This window comes from Arachis hypogaea, chromosome 14, assembly GCF_003086295.3.
Source record: "Arachis hypogaea cultivar Tifrunner chromosome 14, arahy.Tifrunner.gnm2.J5K5, whole genome shotgun sequence".
NCBI classification, from domain to species: Eukaryota; Viridiplantae; Streptophyta; class Magnoliopsida; order Fabales; family Fabaceae; genus Arachis; species Arachis hypogaea.
The window spans coordinates 25532613-25548683 of record NC_092049.1 but is presented as its reverse complement, the minus strand read 5'-3'; the positions used below and the strand labels follow the sequence as shown (position 1 = coordinate 25548683).

The 16071-nt window shown below is 38.4% G+C and overlaps 1 protein-coding gene across 1 annotated transcript; it reads left to right on the top strand.

The window, feature by feature from the left end:
• Window positions 1-360: 360 nt before the first annotated feature.
• On the top strand, window positions 361-3179 carry LOC112741857 (uncharacterized). Its single transcript, XM_025791010.3, has one exon. It carries the CDS (start codon window positions 566-568, stop codon window positions 3044-3046), a length of 2481 nt encoding a protein of 826 aa, XP_025646795.1. The 5' UTR covers window positions 361-565; the 3' UTR covers window positions 3047-3179.
• Window positions 3180-16071: the final 12892 nt, after the last annotated feature.

Below are 16071 nucleotides of genomic sequence, written 5' to 3'. Positions count from 1 at the left end.
CTTCTTTCTGGTTCAATTAACAATCTAAACTTAAATTATTCATTATCTTCAACAACGAGATAACTGTTCAAAACTGATTTTAGAGCTTGATTTTAAAAACGTAAAGAACGAATGAAGAGGCATAAATGGAAGAGAACGTAGATAAAAAACGTTGAAAAAATTCGAAAACAAAAACGAAATCCTTTTAAAAAAGGCAGTTATATATTCACGCGTTAATTGAAAAGTTAGTTAGATAACGACGTGTAAGGTGAATTAGATTAAAGAGACTTATATAAACTTATATGGAATAATAACTTATACGTGGAAAATATTTGTTAATTTATTTAAGTAAAAAATCCCAAGTCTAAGGGTATTACTCATAAATCATAACAATAAAATAAACAAATAAATATCTATCCTTGTTTGCATTTTGCATACTCGATAACTGGATGTTTGATCCTCACCAGACACCACGGATCATTCAATCCATTGTTTCTGACTGTCTCTCATTCCCATTCTCACTTGTTCCTTCCTCATTTCTAGAACTGCAATTGCTTCCATTATCATCACTACCTCTCTCTAAATTATGGAGGGTACCCTCTTCCCCAATAGGCCAGTGTTACCGGCGCCACCAAACAAACCCACAAGGCCTTTGAAATCGAAGCCAACAACAATTCTTCCACCTCTTAACCCTCCTCCGCCGCCACCATCTCCGCCACCATCATTTCAATTGGATTCTCTTCTCCATCACTTGCAGAATCTCACTGCTGTCACTCCAACTCAGAACGACATGACCCATTTCCCTTCTTTACAGGTACTCCTTGATTCCTCTGAGAGAAAGCAACCCAATTCAGGTTCTGACCCCAGGATTGGTCAAGACCATGTCTTTGATGCAAAGTTTGAATTTTTATCTGAAAAGGGTAAGTTGATGCTCAATTCGATTGTTGGGTCACCTTTGCGTCGCTTGAATGATTTTTTTGATTCTGCGAAATTTGAGTTGCTTGAAGTTGATTTGACAAGCCTGTTGAGGGCTTTGGACCTTTCTGGAAATTGGGAAAGGGCCATTTTGTTGTTTCAGTGGTTATTGTTGAATTTTGGGGATGAGAGTTTGAGGGTGGATAACCAGCTTATTGAAATTACGGCTAAGATATTAGGGAGAGAATCGCAGCATTCGATTGCATCCAAACTGTTTGATTTAATTCCTGTTGAAGAATACTCTCTTGATATCAAGGCTTACACCACTATTCTTCATGCATATGCTCGCACTGGAAAGTATAAGCGAGCTATTTATATCTTTGAGAAGATGAAGGAGAGTGGTCTTGATCCTAGTTTGGTCACTTACAATGTTATGCTTGATGTTTATGGCAAGATGGGTCGTTCCTGGAGTAAAATCGTGGGCCTATTGGATGAGATGAGAGACAAAGGGCTCGAGTTCGATGAGTTTACGTGCAGCACTGTGATCTCTGCTTGTGGGAGAGAGGGCATGCTAGAGGAAGCAAGGAAATTTTTCGCTGAAATAAAATCCAATGGCTATAAACCGGGAACTGTTACTTATAATTCGCTGCTGCAGGTGTTTGGAAAGGCTGGAGTTTATGCAGAGGCATTGAGCATCTTAAAGGAAATGGAGGATAACAATTGCCCACCTGATGCTGTCACTTACAATGAGCTTGTGGCAGCATATGTAAGAGCTGGGTTTCTTGATGAAGGTGCTGGTGTCATAGATACAATGACCAGTGGAGGAGTAATGCCAAATGCTGTTACTTACACAACCGTTATAAATGCATATGGTAAGGCAGGGAATGAAGACAAGGCGTTAAAGTTGTTCGCCCAAATGAAGGAGTCGGGTTGTGTCCCTAATGTGTGCACATACAACGCGGTTCTTGCAATGCTAGGAAAAAAGATGAGATCAAAAGACATGATTAAGGTTTTCTGTGACATGAAGTTGAACAGATGTGCTCCTAATCGTGCTACGTGGAACACCATGCTTGCTGTGTGTGGTGATAAGGGTAAGCACAATTATGTCAACCAGGTTCTAAGAGAAATGAAGAACTGCGGATTTGAGCCTGATAAAGACACATTCAATACGTTAATTAGTGCATATGGTCGGTGTGGATCCGAAGTTGATGCTGCAAAAATGTATGGGGAAATGATTAAAGCTGGCTTTACTCCATGCATAACAACTTATAATTCTCTTCTAAATGCTCTTGCAAGGCAAGGTGATTGGAAAGCAGCTGAATCTGTCATTCAGGACATGGCGAAGAAGGGCTTTAAGCCTAATGAAACCTCATACTCGCTTTTGCTTCATTGTTATTCCAAGAATGGGAACATCAAGGGCATAGAGAAAGTTGAGAAAGAAATCTACAATGGCCAGGTATTTCCCAGTTGGATGCTTTCAAGAACACTTGTCATAGCATATTCCAAGTGCAGGCACCTTAAGGGAATGGAAAGGACGTTTCAGCAACTGCAAAAGAATGGATACAAGCCTGATTTGGTCATAGTTAATGCCATGCTCTCTATGTTTGTTCGAAACAAGTTGTACGATAAGGCGCATGAAATGGTGCATTTTGTTCATGAAATCGGACTGCAGCCGAATCTTGTTACCTATAATAGCTTGATGGACTTGCACGCCCGAGAGGGCGAGTGTTGGAAAGCCGAAGAATTGCTCAAAGGAATCCAAAGCTCGGGTCATAAGCCGGATGTTGTGTCTTATAACACTGTCATTAAGGGGTTCTGCAAGCAAGGGCTCATGCAGGAGGCTATTAGAGTCCATTCGGAGATGACCGCTAACGGAATTCGACCGTGCATCTTCACATACAACACATTTTTGGCAGGCTATTCAGGGCAGGGGTTGTTCAAGGAAGCAGAAGAGGTGATTATGTATATGATTGAACACAATTGCAGGCCAAATGAGATGAGTTACAAGATTGTTGTTGATGCTTATTGTAAAGCAAAGAAATATAAAGAAGCAGTGATCTTTGTGTCAGAGATTAAGCAGTTTGATGACTCTTTTGATGACCAATCTGTGAAAAGGCTATCTTCTTACATTTGGGAGATTTCAGGGTCTTGACTTTGTCAATTTTCCCTCTCAATTTTTATTTTTTTTTATTTTTTAACACAGATAAAATTCTAGCCTGTTGGCAACTCCTTTTGTACTATAAACTTAATTAATAATAATTACATTAGTCATTAGTCCATAAAAATTAAAGCATGTTGTGCTTTACATGTACATTGAATCTATTGCAAGTATATGAGGACGAACAAAAAATGGAGATAAACATGAGACTAAAAATAGTTGTATTCTGCTATATTGTACCCAATTTTAGATGAACAGAAAATTAGACAAATTTTATTTTAGAAAAGGAATTCTTTTACCTCTTTTTGTATTTGTTTCCTTCGAGGCGTGGGTGAATAAGTTCAGTTTGCTTTCTCATGTTTGTTTGGTGAATGCTGATGCAGGCCATGCAGTGAGCAATGCTGCACCAACTGCACCATCAACATCAATTATGAGAGGCTGTCTAACAATAATAGCAAAGTCTTCAATTTTGTTGGATATCAAAGTGAGAGAGACGGATGTGCCACTTGATCACGATGCTAAGGTAGTTTCTGAAACAAAATGGCAATCTTAACGTTGACAAAAAAAAAATGTGAAAAACTGAAATCAAAGTAGTCTGAGTTTCCTAAGTGATAAGTTTGTCTTCGGGGAGACAAGTTCATACCTTTTGGACAGCCCCCAATCCTAGGCATTACACCCATACATTACACACTCACACAATCCACTCACACACACTACATGGGGGTACACACAAATGGTTCAATATTCCTCCAAGAGCATGGGGGTACATACAAATGGTTCAATATTCCTCCAAGAGGATTTGAACCCGGTGCAGCTCTATGGGAGGCAAACAAGATTGCCATCTGACCCAGGCCTCGGCTGCGGAGAACTATCACTTCAAAAGTTAGTTTATATGGTAAGAGTCTAAAGTCTTATAAAATTTTCTTTTTATGTTAGGCCCTGATGTGTAATTCTTTTTTAGGTGTTTGGTCCTACAAGACTCATAACATAGCATCGCCTTTAAGAGTCGGCATTGTAACGGCTCCATTCTGCAATACTTCACTTGGTCTTTTACTGGTCAAAATTCTTCGTAGGTAGTCTTTTCTAGTTGACCGACTCTCAATGAGAGTGCCAATGTAATAAACTACAAGACCTTAAAAAAATATCACTACAAAAGCTAGTTCATATGGTGGAAGAGTTCAAAGCCATACAAAAATCTTTGTCAAGTGTTTATCCACGATATGAGACTCTTTTCAGATAATTCTCTGAGATTCATTACAGTTTATATTTTTTATGAAAGAGAGGAGAGGTATGTGTTAACTTAAAAAACTAATGTAATATGATTTAGAGGGATGATGAATAAAAAATTATTTTTATGATGAGTCTTAATTAAGTTTTTAAAATATTACTAATTTTTTGAGAAAAGGATAAATAGGTCATTCATTTTTTGGTACGTAGACATTTAAGTCCTTGAGTATTTAAAAATACATTTAAGTCCTTAACCTTTTCAAAATCTGGACATATTGATCCCTCATGTTCACTTGGATTTGTCAGATTTAACGGAAAAATCAGACGTGACTCCTGTTATACTGACCTGGTTGATAGAGATGCACACGTGAGAGAATTTTTAAAATTGGACAAATTAAACTCAAGGATCGATATGTCCAGATTGTGAAGAGGTCAGGGACTTAAATGTATTTTTAAATCCTTGTAGACTTAAATGTCCGAGGACCAAAAACTTAGGAATCGATTTGTCCTTTTCTCCAATTTTTTTTTTTTAAAAAGGACCACATAAATTTTATGATACCACCAACACAAATATAAAAAATATATAGATTTTTTAGGAAAATATTTTAAATAAAATACCAAAATTCTGAACAAATAACATAACATGAAAACGAGAAAAAGATAAAAAGAAATATATTGAGATAAAAAAGAAGAAAAAAATAGGTCAAAAGAAAAAAAAAAAGAACACTCATGATAGAAAAATGACTTATTTATATAATACTCTTCTATAACCTGTACATTAATCTTACAAGTTGCATAATGCACCATTCATTTTTAAATTGTGATCATGGTAATATACTAAGAGGGAGACTCACTCGCAGATAGAGATGACAAATGGAGAAACCATCCCATCTCGTCCAGCCAAAAACCCTCTTTCTAGCGGGCTGGTCCATCCTGCCCCATTTAAGGAGGCAGTTCTAAAACCTTTTCTCGTCTTGTCTAATGGCGGGTTGGCGGACTTGGTCAACTAAATCTCTTTTTTTTTTACTATTAAATGTTAAATAATATATATAATTTCACAATCATTTCGATAAATTTATAATTTCTAAAAACCCTTAAATACAGCTCAGATCCGCGACGAAGACTTATCGGATTGGGAGATACCGTGAGCAACAAAAAAAAGATATAAAAAAATTATAATTTCTAAATTTACAAACATTAAAGTCTTTATAATTATAAATATGTAATACACATAATCATAAACTAAGTTTTTTGCAAAAACGCTCCTGGTAAAAAAAAGCACTAGGCCCGCAAGAAAAGCCCCCGCCTTTGCCAAAGCCTATGGTTTAAGCAGTGCGAGTTAGACGGACTTTTTAAGTCTGGTGGTCTTAGATTTCCAGCCCGGTTTGTCTTTTTTGGCGGGTTACGTAGTCCACCCCGGCGGGTTTACGCCCGTTGCTACCCTACCCGCGCCGCGGATGTTGTAACACCCTGCCACACAGAGCTTTACACCTAAGACGTAAATCAAAATTGGTGAGACGCTACGACCTCTAAAGCAAAAATACATAAATATATTTATATGAAAAATAGTTTAACTAGGAGCCTTAGAAGAAAGGATGATCAAAACAAGACTGAAAACGCGTCACACTCGAAAAGCGATAGGATAGACGGCTTATATAGAGAACCAAAGAGACAAGTATTTAAATAGGGTTTCAAAAGATAGATACACAAGTAAGCTAAGCTGGCTAGAATATATATATATATACAACTCAAAAGTAAACCAAAAGATAAACATAATTCCTGTTTCTCCAAAGCAACCTCTAGGAGGACAAAATACAAAATTCAAGGTGGAGAATTTATTACATATAAAAAAAATAAACCAAATACAACAACCGAGTCTCAAGATAGTTCTTCTCTTCCAAGAGTCTCCAGAATGCTCAGTGCGGTGCTTCGCGTCCTGCATCTGAAAACAGCAACATATGTATGGAATGAGAACCGGAGGTTCTCAGCATGGTAATGGTGCCCACATAAATAAGATATAAGGTCCCGAAAAGCCAGAGGCAATCCTAGAACTCCGACACTCAAATTTTAAAACTTAGAGAATAAGCCAAACTAGATTTTGGATATATAATCTAAGGTTTTCAAGTTTATAACTCAAATTCTAACTTAACCCTTCGAAGCACTGGTGAAACAATCCTCGTCACTCCTCTGCCAGATAAAGGGCATCTCAGTTGCACAGATAAACAATACAGACAAAGAAATCACAGATAGAATGCAGTTACAGCAGATAGAGCATATAGCAATTAAGCAGAGATAATCAAATAGGCAAACCCAATTATGGCACATCCAAATAAAATAAACAAATGCATATGATGTATGTCTGTTGTATAGCTAATGAGCTCATTTGTCGGTTATACAGCCAACCGATATGTCCGGTAGCTAATCCGTGCATTATCTTTCTGTTGCGCACAAATATCTCAGCACATCGGTTGTCCATTAGAGGGAGAGTGTCCTGTCACCATTAGAGGGAAATGTGCCTTGTCACTATTAGAGGGAATAGGTGCTCTGTCACCATTAGAGGGAATAGAGTGCCCTGTCACCCTTACAACCAGAGAGAAAACACAAACATACTCATCATCAATCATCCTCTCATTCACCGTTACCCACGCCTCATTAATTCAGTTAATACTTTGCAAAACCCTTCCATGTATCCTCCTCAATTTATTTAACATGCTCATCCTCATTCCAAGGCCTAAAGGCTCACTAACGGACTTGAAACAAGTGTAAAAGAGGTTTGAAAAGTTAGAGGATTGGTTAAACATTCAAAATTCTCATTTTTGGCTAAAACAGAGAGCTCGCGTACGCGGGACTATGTTCTCGTATGCGAGAATTCAAAACAGGGAGAGTGCTCGCGTCGCGTGCGTACTCTCGTGTACGCGAGCTTTCAAAATTGGGTTCCGCGTACACATACCTTGCCCTGCGTATGCGAGATTAGAAAATAGTGAGCATAGCTCGCATCGTGCATGCAGGTCGTGTACGCGATAGTCCCTTTTTCCTCAAAATCTGTTAAGTTTGCAGAAAACCAGATTTTAGCACCGAACTTTGCACGGGCATAACTTTCTCGTTTTAAATATTTTTTCATCTATTCTTTGAATGGCATAAATTTTACGAATCTAATTTTCATTTGAAATGAGTTTCACATAAATTGGGGGTCTAGAAGATGAGTTATGACTCGGCGAAGTTGGTCAAAAATTCACTTTTACCAAAAATACCAAAACCTCTATTCTTTCCAAATTCTCAATTTCAAATCAAAGTTCTTTTAATATAAACAACACCAAAACAGCCCCAAAATCATATCCACCCATTTCCACACACTTCCCCAGTAAAGCCTCAAAGTGGTCCCAGAAGTTACACTCAAGTCTCATAGTAGTCCCTGAACTTAATAGTTACCCATATTCGTCGCTGAAGTTACACTCCAAAACTTAGACTCGTCCTTCCGGCATATTTTGTCCATCTGACGCTACCAAAAAGCTAAGTTGGACTCCTTCGTGACACACTAGAAAAACAGAAATGACATAGTGTTTGCTGTGCCGCCAAAATGACATAAAACGACGTCGTTTTACGCTCAAAACCTCCCTCGCTCAACGTTACACTAACATATTGTCTCTCCCTCTCAAAACACAACACAAACAGAAGTCTCTTCTTCTCTGCTACACTCATCAATGGCGTCTGTGCGATTGTAGTAACCGTAGCGATTTTCGTCGAAAACCCAGTCTTTAGAGGATCGGTTTCATCATCTGCATCAGACAGAGAGCTGTGAAGGTTGGTTTCTCTGAAACAGGTAAGCAAAAAAAGCAAAAAATATGTGGTAAAGCTCTGTTTTTTTATATTGTTGTTAATTTAATATTTACAATAGTTAAATACGTTTTCTTCGAGTGTAATGTGTGGGTATGCATGCTTGTGTTTTGTGCTAGTTGCTAGGGTTTGATCGGAACTAGCTTTCTTAGTGCTTAGGCCAATAAAATTATAGACTAGGTTTTTGTTAATATGGAAACTTATTTTTTATGTGTTAGGGTTAACTGCATTTACAGTTAACAACATGGTTTTTAGTTTTAGTTGTGGAGTTTCCAATTTGGTAATGTAGTTGAAGATAATGAGTCTGATCAATCAATTTTTTTAAGTTGCAGATGGATGATCCTTTGATTACCATCAGATTTCACCATGGAGGGTCATTTATTATAGAAGTTGATGGAAGTATGTCTTACAACGGTGGAGAGATTTCTAAGTTGCTGGGAGTTGATATAGACACATTGGATGTCTTTTTGTCCGAGATTACCACAAGAATATTGTATATGATAAGGTGACTCAATCTTGATAGCTGGTGCCTAATAAGCCTTTGCAAACTGGTCTAAGATATATAACAGATGATAAGGAGCTCATGGAGATGTGTTATCTTGCTCAGAAGAGCAAGGGGGTTATTCATGTGTACTACGAACATGGAGTCTCTGAACCTCTGTATAGTGAGGAAGAAGAATCAGTGTCATCTAAAGGCAAGGAGTTGATGGTGATACAAAACTTTATTCGCACCCCAAACCCTAACACCAATGTCACAACCAAACAAATTCCCACTATAACACCATCTACTGCAACTTCTGAACCAAATGACACCACTATTCCTACCCAAAAAACAGTCTCCACAATAAAGTCTACTGATAACTTGTCTCTAGGACCAAAACAAAAGATCCCACCTACTTCAATTTCTGTTGGTAAACCAAACTTATCAGAAAAAATACACCCCCAACCCACTGTAATTCTTAGATCTAAGTCCAATCCACCACAAAAAATAATGGCCCAACCCAATAAAACTAAGCCCAACATCCCACCAAAAAGAATGGCCCAACCCACTGCAATTCCTAAATCATGGTCTAAATTGAATGAAACCAAAAAGTCTGATGTACCAAAAAAAGACTCTAAGAATGTAAAAACTGCTGCACCATATGGAAGGAGGTCACTAACAAGAGCAGCTGCTACTGGAACTAATGGAAGATCAATTGCTAAGGAAAAACAGCCCCAAACAGTTTTTGTGGCTTTGTTTAGCTCAGATGAATCCTCAGATAGCCATGATTGTGATGATAGTGTAGAGGATGAACCATATCAGCCTGGTGGTGATGAGGTGTCTAGTGAGAAAGACGTGGCTATGGAGAGATCAGCAGGAAAGAAGACTAATGTGAAATTGAGAACTAGGATAGATAAGAAACTTACTAAACAAAAAAGAGCTGTTATGGTTGAGGATGATGGTCCTGTGTGTGCAGACTCAGAGTATGAGGATAATGAACTTTTTTTTGAACCAATTCCTGAGTTTGGATCAATGGCACCATATCATGATGCCCAAGATGAAGCTTATCATGAATCTGATGGTGGAGACTCATGGCACTCGAAAGAAATGAAGACTCCTCCAAACTCTGAGGATGAATTGGAGGAGGTTGATTCAGATGAGGTCTTCTCTGTGTTCAAAGAAGGAGGAAGGTTTGGAGAGCTTAAGTTTAATGTTGGAATGACATTCACTACAAAGATGGAGTTCAAAGAGGCTGTACGTAAATATTTTATACAGGAGGGTAGGAGGATTTGGTTTAAGAAGAATGATAATGTAAGGATGAGAGCTGTGGCTGGCTTGTGTATGCTTCTAATATGACTGAGAAAAATTGCTGGCAGATCAAGACATTCATAGATGACTGATGCGTGAGCATCTTTCCTATTTTTTCCTAGTGAATTTGCATGTAATTTGTTGAGTTTAATTAAGAATTAATTATATTTTAGCCACTATGGATGCTATTTTGAGTTTTGTGCAATACTGTTTATTTTAGGTAGCATTCGGCTGGATTTGATAGAGTTTCTGCAGCACAAGAATCAAAGGAGATGGAAGCGAGTAGCGACGCGTACGCGTGACTGACGTGTACGCATGATTTGAAGATTTGCAAAGCGAGACGCGTCCGCGTGACCGACGCATCCGCATGACTTGCGAAAAAGACCATCGACACGTACGCGTGACATGCGCCACGTGCAGAAAACGCAGAAAAACATTTGGGACGATTTCTGGGCTGTTTTGACCCAGTTCTTAGCCCAGAAATCACATATTAGAAGCCACAAAAGGGACAAATCAAGTGGTCCCCACCCATCAGTTGAAGACTTGTTAATTAATTCGAATTTAAATTCAAATCTTATCTTAGGAAAAGATATTATTTTAATTTTAATTTTAGAAATTTGATTTTTAAATTATTAGGATTAGTTATAAAAGGGATCCCAATAGGGTGGTTTCAGGGGAACATTCCACAACATTATTCCATACAAATTTACATTCCATATTCCATGAGCAACTAATCCTCCATTGTTAAGGTTAGGAGCTCTGTCTATTGTATGGATTGATAATATTATTTTTCTATTTTAATTCATGTTTTGATTTATATTTCAATAATTGTTTTCGTTCTTTATTTTATGAATTTGGGTGGAACGGACGTATGACCCATGTTCTATTTGAGTTCTTGTATAACTTGGAAAAGCTCTTTACTTGAACAATAGCTTGAAAACATATTATCCTGAATTTCTAATTGTTTGTATTTAACGGGATGCGTGCATATAATCCCTTTATTTTTGGATAATTAGAATTCTTGTGGCATATAAACTAGAATTTGATCATTACCCTCTAATTGGAATTGATTGACCAAGAAATTGGCAGTTGATGAATTTTAGAGGAGACTAGGAAGGTCTAAGGAATTAGGGTCTAGTCACAAATAGTTTGCCATGAATTAAATCTTACATGATTAAAATTAGTTAATAAGAAAAGTCAATCCAGAAAATAGATAACTCTGAAGCCTTAATTGTTTTCTCCATATTTTATTCCCAACTTATTTATCTGCCTATCTTTAATATTTTTGCTATTATTTAATGTCTTTGAACTCTCAACACTATTTTCTATTTGTCTAACTAATCCTATCAAACGCTATTGTTGCTTAATCCATCAATCCTCGTGGGATCGACCCTTACTCATGTAAGGTATTACTTAGTACGACCCGGTGCACTTGCCGGTTAGTTTGTGGGTTGTAAAATACCGCACCAAATTTTTGGCGCCGTTGCCGGGGATTGACTGTGATTAACAACTATTAGTTGTTTGATTGTTTAGATTAGGCGTTTTAATTTTAATTTTATTTAAATATTATTTTATTATTTTTCAAAAAAAAATAAAAATAAAAATAAAAAAATAAAATTTCCTTGTTTTTTTCGTTTGTGCCCCCCTTCCCCGTTTTCTTTATTATCTTTTTTTACTTCCGTTTAAATTTTTTTAAAAAAAAAAAAACCTCGTCGATTTTTTATTTTATTTCTCTTTTTATTTTCATTTTTTTTCTTCGTTTTACCTTGTTTCTTTTTTTTAATTTTTATATTCTATTAGAAAAAAATAATATAATAAATAATACTAATATTTTTTTTAATTTCTGAAATTTAATTTGGTGTTACCCAATTAATTTTATTTTAATTTTTTTGTTTATTTTTTCTTTTAAATTTTTGATTTTTTGATTTATTTATTTAGTATTTTTATTTTATTATTTTACACAGGTTACCTTACAGGGACTTCTCTGCACTCTGACGTAGAGAGTCCCATTTTTTCTTGTTTTCTGCTTGTGTATGCGCAGGAATAGAGACAAAGAACATCTCTTAGACTTTGATCCTGAACCTGAAAGAACTTTCAGGTGACGTTTACAACAAGCAAGACTTTACAAGGCTGCAAAGTCCACTATGGCAAATAATAACGCTGTTAATGCCAATGTGGCAAATCCGAATGGGGATGAGCAACAAAGGAGAGTGCTTGGCTCTTACTCTGTCCCTACTGCGAATCTTTATGGAAAAAGCATTGTGGTGCCTCCTATAACTACAAACAACTTTGAGTTGAAGTCACAATTGGTCACCCTGGTGCAACAAAATTGCCAGTATCATGGTCTTCCTCATGAAGACCCAAATCAATTTATCTCTGATTTTCTGCAGATATGTGATACTGTGAAGACAAATGGAGTGAACTCAGAGGTGTACAGACTCATGCTTTTTCCGTTTGCTCTGAGGGATAAAACAAAGCTATGGCTAGATTCACAACCAAAGGAGAGTTTGAATACTTGGAAAAAGGTTGTTACAGAGTTTCTCACTAAATTTTTCCCACCAAAGAAGCTGACTAAGCTTAGGTTGGAGGTTCAGACCTTCAGGCAGAAGGAGGGTGAAACTCTTTATGAAGCTTGGGAGAGATACAAGCTACTGACTAGGCAATGCCCTCCGGACATGTTCTCCAAGTGGACCCAACTAGATATTTTTTATGAAGGCTTGGGTGAGATGTCCAAGATGAGCCTAGACACTTCTGCAGGCGGTTCACTACACAAGAAGAAGACACTAGAGGAGACTATTGAGCTGATTTAATTGGTTGCAAGCAACCAATATTTATACTCATCTAACAGGAATCCTGTGAACTCTGAGACCCCTCAGAAGAGAGGCGTGTTGGAGGTAGAAGCTGTGAATGCTCTTCTTGCTCAGAACAAGCTTATGTCTCAGCAAATAAATTTACTTACTCAAAAGATGGGTGGCATGCAAGTCTCAGCTATCAACACCCAAAATCCACCACAGGAAGTCTCTTATGACATGGCAGGTAACTTTATGCAAAATGATAATTATGATTATGCTCAACCTTCTGCTGAACATGTGAATTACATGGGGAGTGGTCCTAGGAATCCCAACAATGATCCATATTCTAAGACATACAACCAGGGATGGAGAAATCACCCAAATTTTGGATGGCGGGACCAACCTCAGAGACCTCAGAACTTCAACAATAGTTCTCAGGGCGGTTTCCAGCAGAGCAATGATTTGGAAGCAATATTGACAGGTTTTAGACAGGAAACCAGAGCATCCATCAAGAACCTGGAGATTCAAATGGGTCAATTAGCCACAAAGGTTAATGAAATTGATCAGAGGACCACTAATAGCCTTCCTGGTAACACAATTCCAAATCCAAGAGAGGAATGCAAGGCTATCACCATAATAAGTGAACAAGTGGCAAGTACGGAAGCACAAGTTATACAGGAAACCAGAGCCTCTATTAGAAATTTAGAGGTGCTGGTAGGCCAACTGAGCAAGCAAATACTTGAGAGGTCTGCAAGTACATTTCAAGAGGATACAGTGGTGAACCCAGGAGAAAATTGCAAGGCTATTCAATTGAGAAGTGGTAAAGTAGTTGGCTCTGAGACCAAGGCCAATGAAGAGCTAGTTGAAAAGGAAGCTCCAAAGCGTGCAGACAACCCATTCCCAAACTCTCTTGACACTTATCCTACATTGCCAAAGGCTCCTGAGTACAAACCAAAAATGCCATATCCTCAGAGACTTCAAAAGGAGACCAAGGACAAGCAGTTTTCAAAGTTCTTGGAAGTCTTCAGAAAGTTGTAAATCAATATTCCTTTTGCTGAGGCTTTGGAACAAATGCCTCTCTATGCCAAGTTCATGAAGGAGCTGTTGTCAAAGAAGAAGCCTTTAAAGGGAAATGAGACAGTGGTCCTGACTAAAGAATGCAGTGCCATCATTCAGAATAACTTACCAAAGAAGATGCCAGATCCAGGGAGCTTTCAAATTCCATGCACCATTGGGAGCACAACCTTTGAGAAAGCGTTATGTGATCTGGGAGCAAGCATCAATTTAATGCCCTTGTCTGTGATGAAGAAGCTGCATATCCAAGAGACACAACCCACAAAGATAGCATTACAGATGGCAGACAAATCTATGAAGCCTGCATACGGATTAGTGGAGAATATCTTGGTCAAAGTGGGTAAGTTCTTCCTCCCAGCAGATTTTGTGATTCTTGATACAGGGGAGGATGAGAATGCCTCTATAATTCTAGGAAGACCATTCCTAGCCACTGGAAGAGCTCTGATTGATGTAGAAGTGGGTGAATTAGTGCTTAGAGTGCATAATGAGCAACTGATCTTTCATGTCTTCAAAGATGTACATTCAACAGGTGAAGAAGAGAGGTGCATGCAGGCTGAGCTTATTGATTCAAACCTTCAAGAACCCCTTGATGATGCACAGCAGAATTTGCAACTCAAACCTCCTGTGGTGACAACCGATAAAATTTCGCCTGACATCAAACCTAAGTTTGGTGTTGGAACTGCATCATCCACCAAGGAGGAGGTCCCCAAAGAGAAAAAAATACCCAGAGGATGGAGAAACAAAAAGATCCCCACTGAAGGTTTCTCCCCAGGAATGAAGGTGGTGTTGACCAGCAATCCAGCATGGGTTTATACAGTAATCAGAATCCTCTCTCTGGAGCATATTGAGCTACGTTATGGAGACACAGGAAAGAAGTTCAAAGTAAGGGGTGAAGAGCTGAGCCCCTATGATCCTCCTCCTTAGAGGAGCTGACCGTCAAGCTAGTGACGTTAAAGAAGCGCTTGTCGGGAGGCAACCCGATAATTTCGTATCCTTAGTTATTTTTTCATAGTGGTAGTTTTCTTACTTATTTGATTTTTATTAAGTTCTTACTAATTTTCTGATCATGTAGCTATTTTAGAACAAGAGGCAGAAAAAAAATAAAAATAAAAATAAAAATTGACAGAGAGTTGCGCGGGAGTGGCGTTGGACTCATGCCTTTCGCACAAATGATCCCACGCGAACGCGTACCCCACGCGTTCGCGTCGTTTGTGATTTTCGCCATTCATGTGGGCGCGTCACCGACGCGAACGCGTGACCTGCAAATTCGACGTAAAAGAGCGTTTGGGCAGAGAGTTGTGCCGGCTTGGGGCAAGAAGTGTGCTAAAAGCACAAATTTGGTCACGCGGACGCGTGATTGACGCGTTCGCGTCAGTTGCACATACGGCCATCCACGCGAGCGCGTGCATGACGCGCACGCGTTGTATGAAAATTTGGTTCCCAAGCCATGCGAACAGAAAGTCGCGTGGGTGCGCGGCTGGCTTCGCACGAATCGCACAAAACCCAGAGCACGCGGACGCGTGCCTGACGCTTACGCGTCATTATGAAAAAATCGCGACCCACGCGTACGCGTGCCGTACGCGAACGCGTCGCCTTCGCCGCCCAGTTTTAATTTTCTTTCTCCCTCTCCCAATCTTAATTCTCTCTTGTTCTTTTATCCTTTTATTCTTATTTCATTCTAATATTTGTTTCTTTTTATTTTCAGTTCTTCTTTGCTTGAGGACAAGCAAACCTTTAAGTTTGGTGTTGACGCTTCGCTTATAGGTTTTCTGTTTATTCCTATGGCACCAAAAGAGAGGCGAATCATCTTCACTGAGGAGCACAACCTGAAGAATAAATGACCGCTAGGATAACTAAGTTCTTCTTTGCTTGAGGACAAGCAAACCTTTAAGTTTGGTGTTGACGCTTCGCTTATAGGTTTTCTGTTTATTCCTATGGCACCAAAAGGGAGGCGAATCATCTTCACTGAGGAGCACAACCTGAAGAATAAACAACCGCTAGGATAACTAAGGTGGTTGAGTTCCTTTTATTTTTTATTCCTCCCCTTTTTGTCTATGTTATGTTCCGGTTTTCTACTATTTTTGCTTTGTTTGTTGCATGATCCTTTATTAGTTAGAATTCTAGGTCTAGTTTAGTTTTTTCTTTATTTCTTTAATTCTGAAAAGACGTCTCATGTATTACTCACTGAGCTTAAATTCAAATAAAAAAATACAGGAGTGATATATTGCATGAGAAAGTGGGTCTATATTGAAGAATAGTCTTATTTACTTAAATGTGGTGGTATTTTCTGTGATTCTGAATGC

Coding starts and splice junctions, on each gene's coding strand:
- LOC112741857 (XM_025791010.3), top strand. CDS start 566: ATGGAGGGTACCCTCTTCCCCAATAGGCCAGTGTTACCGGCGCCACCA.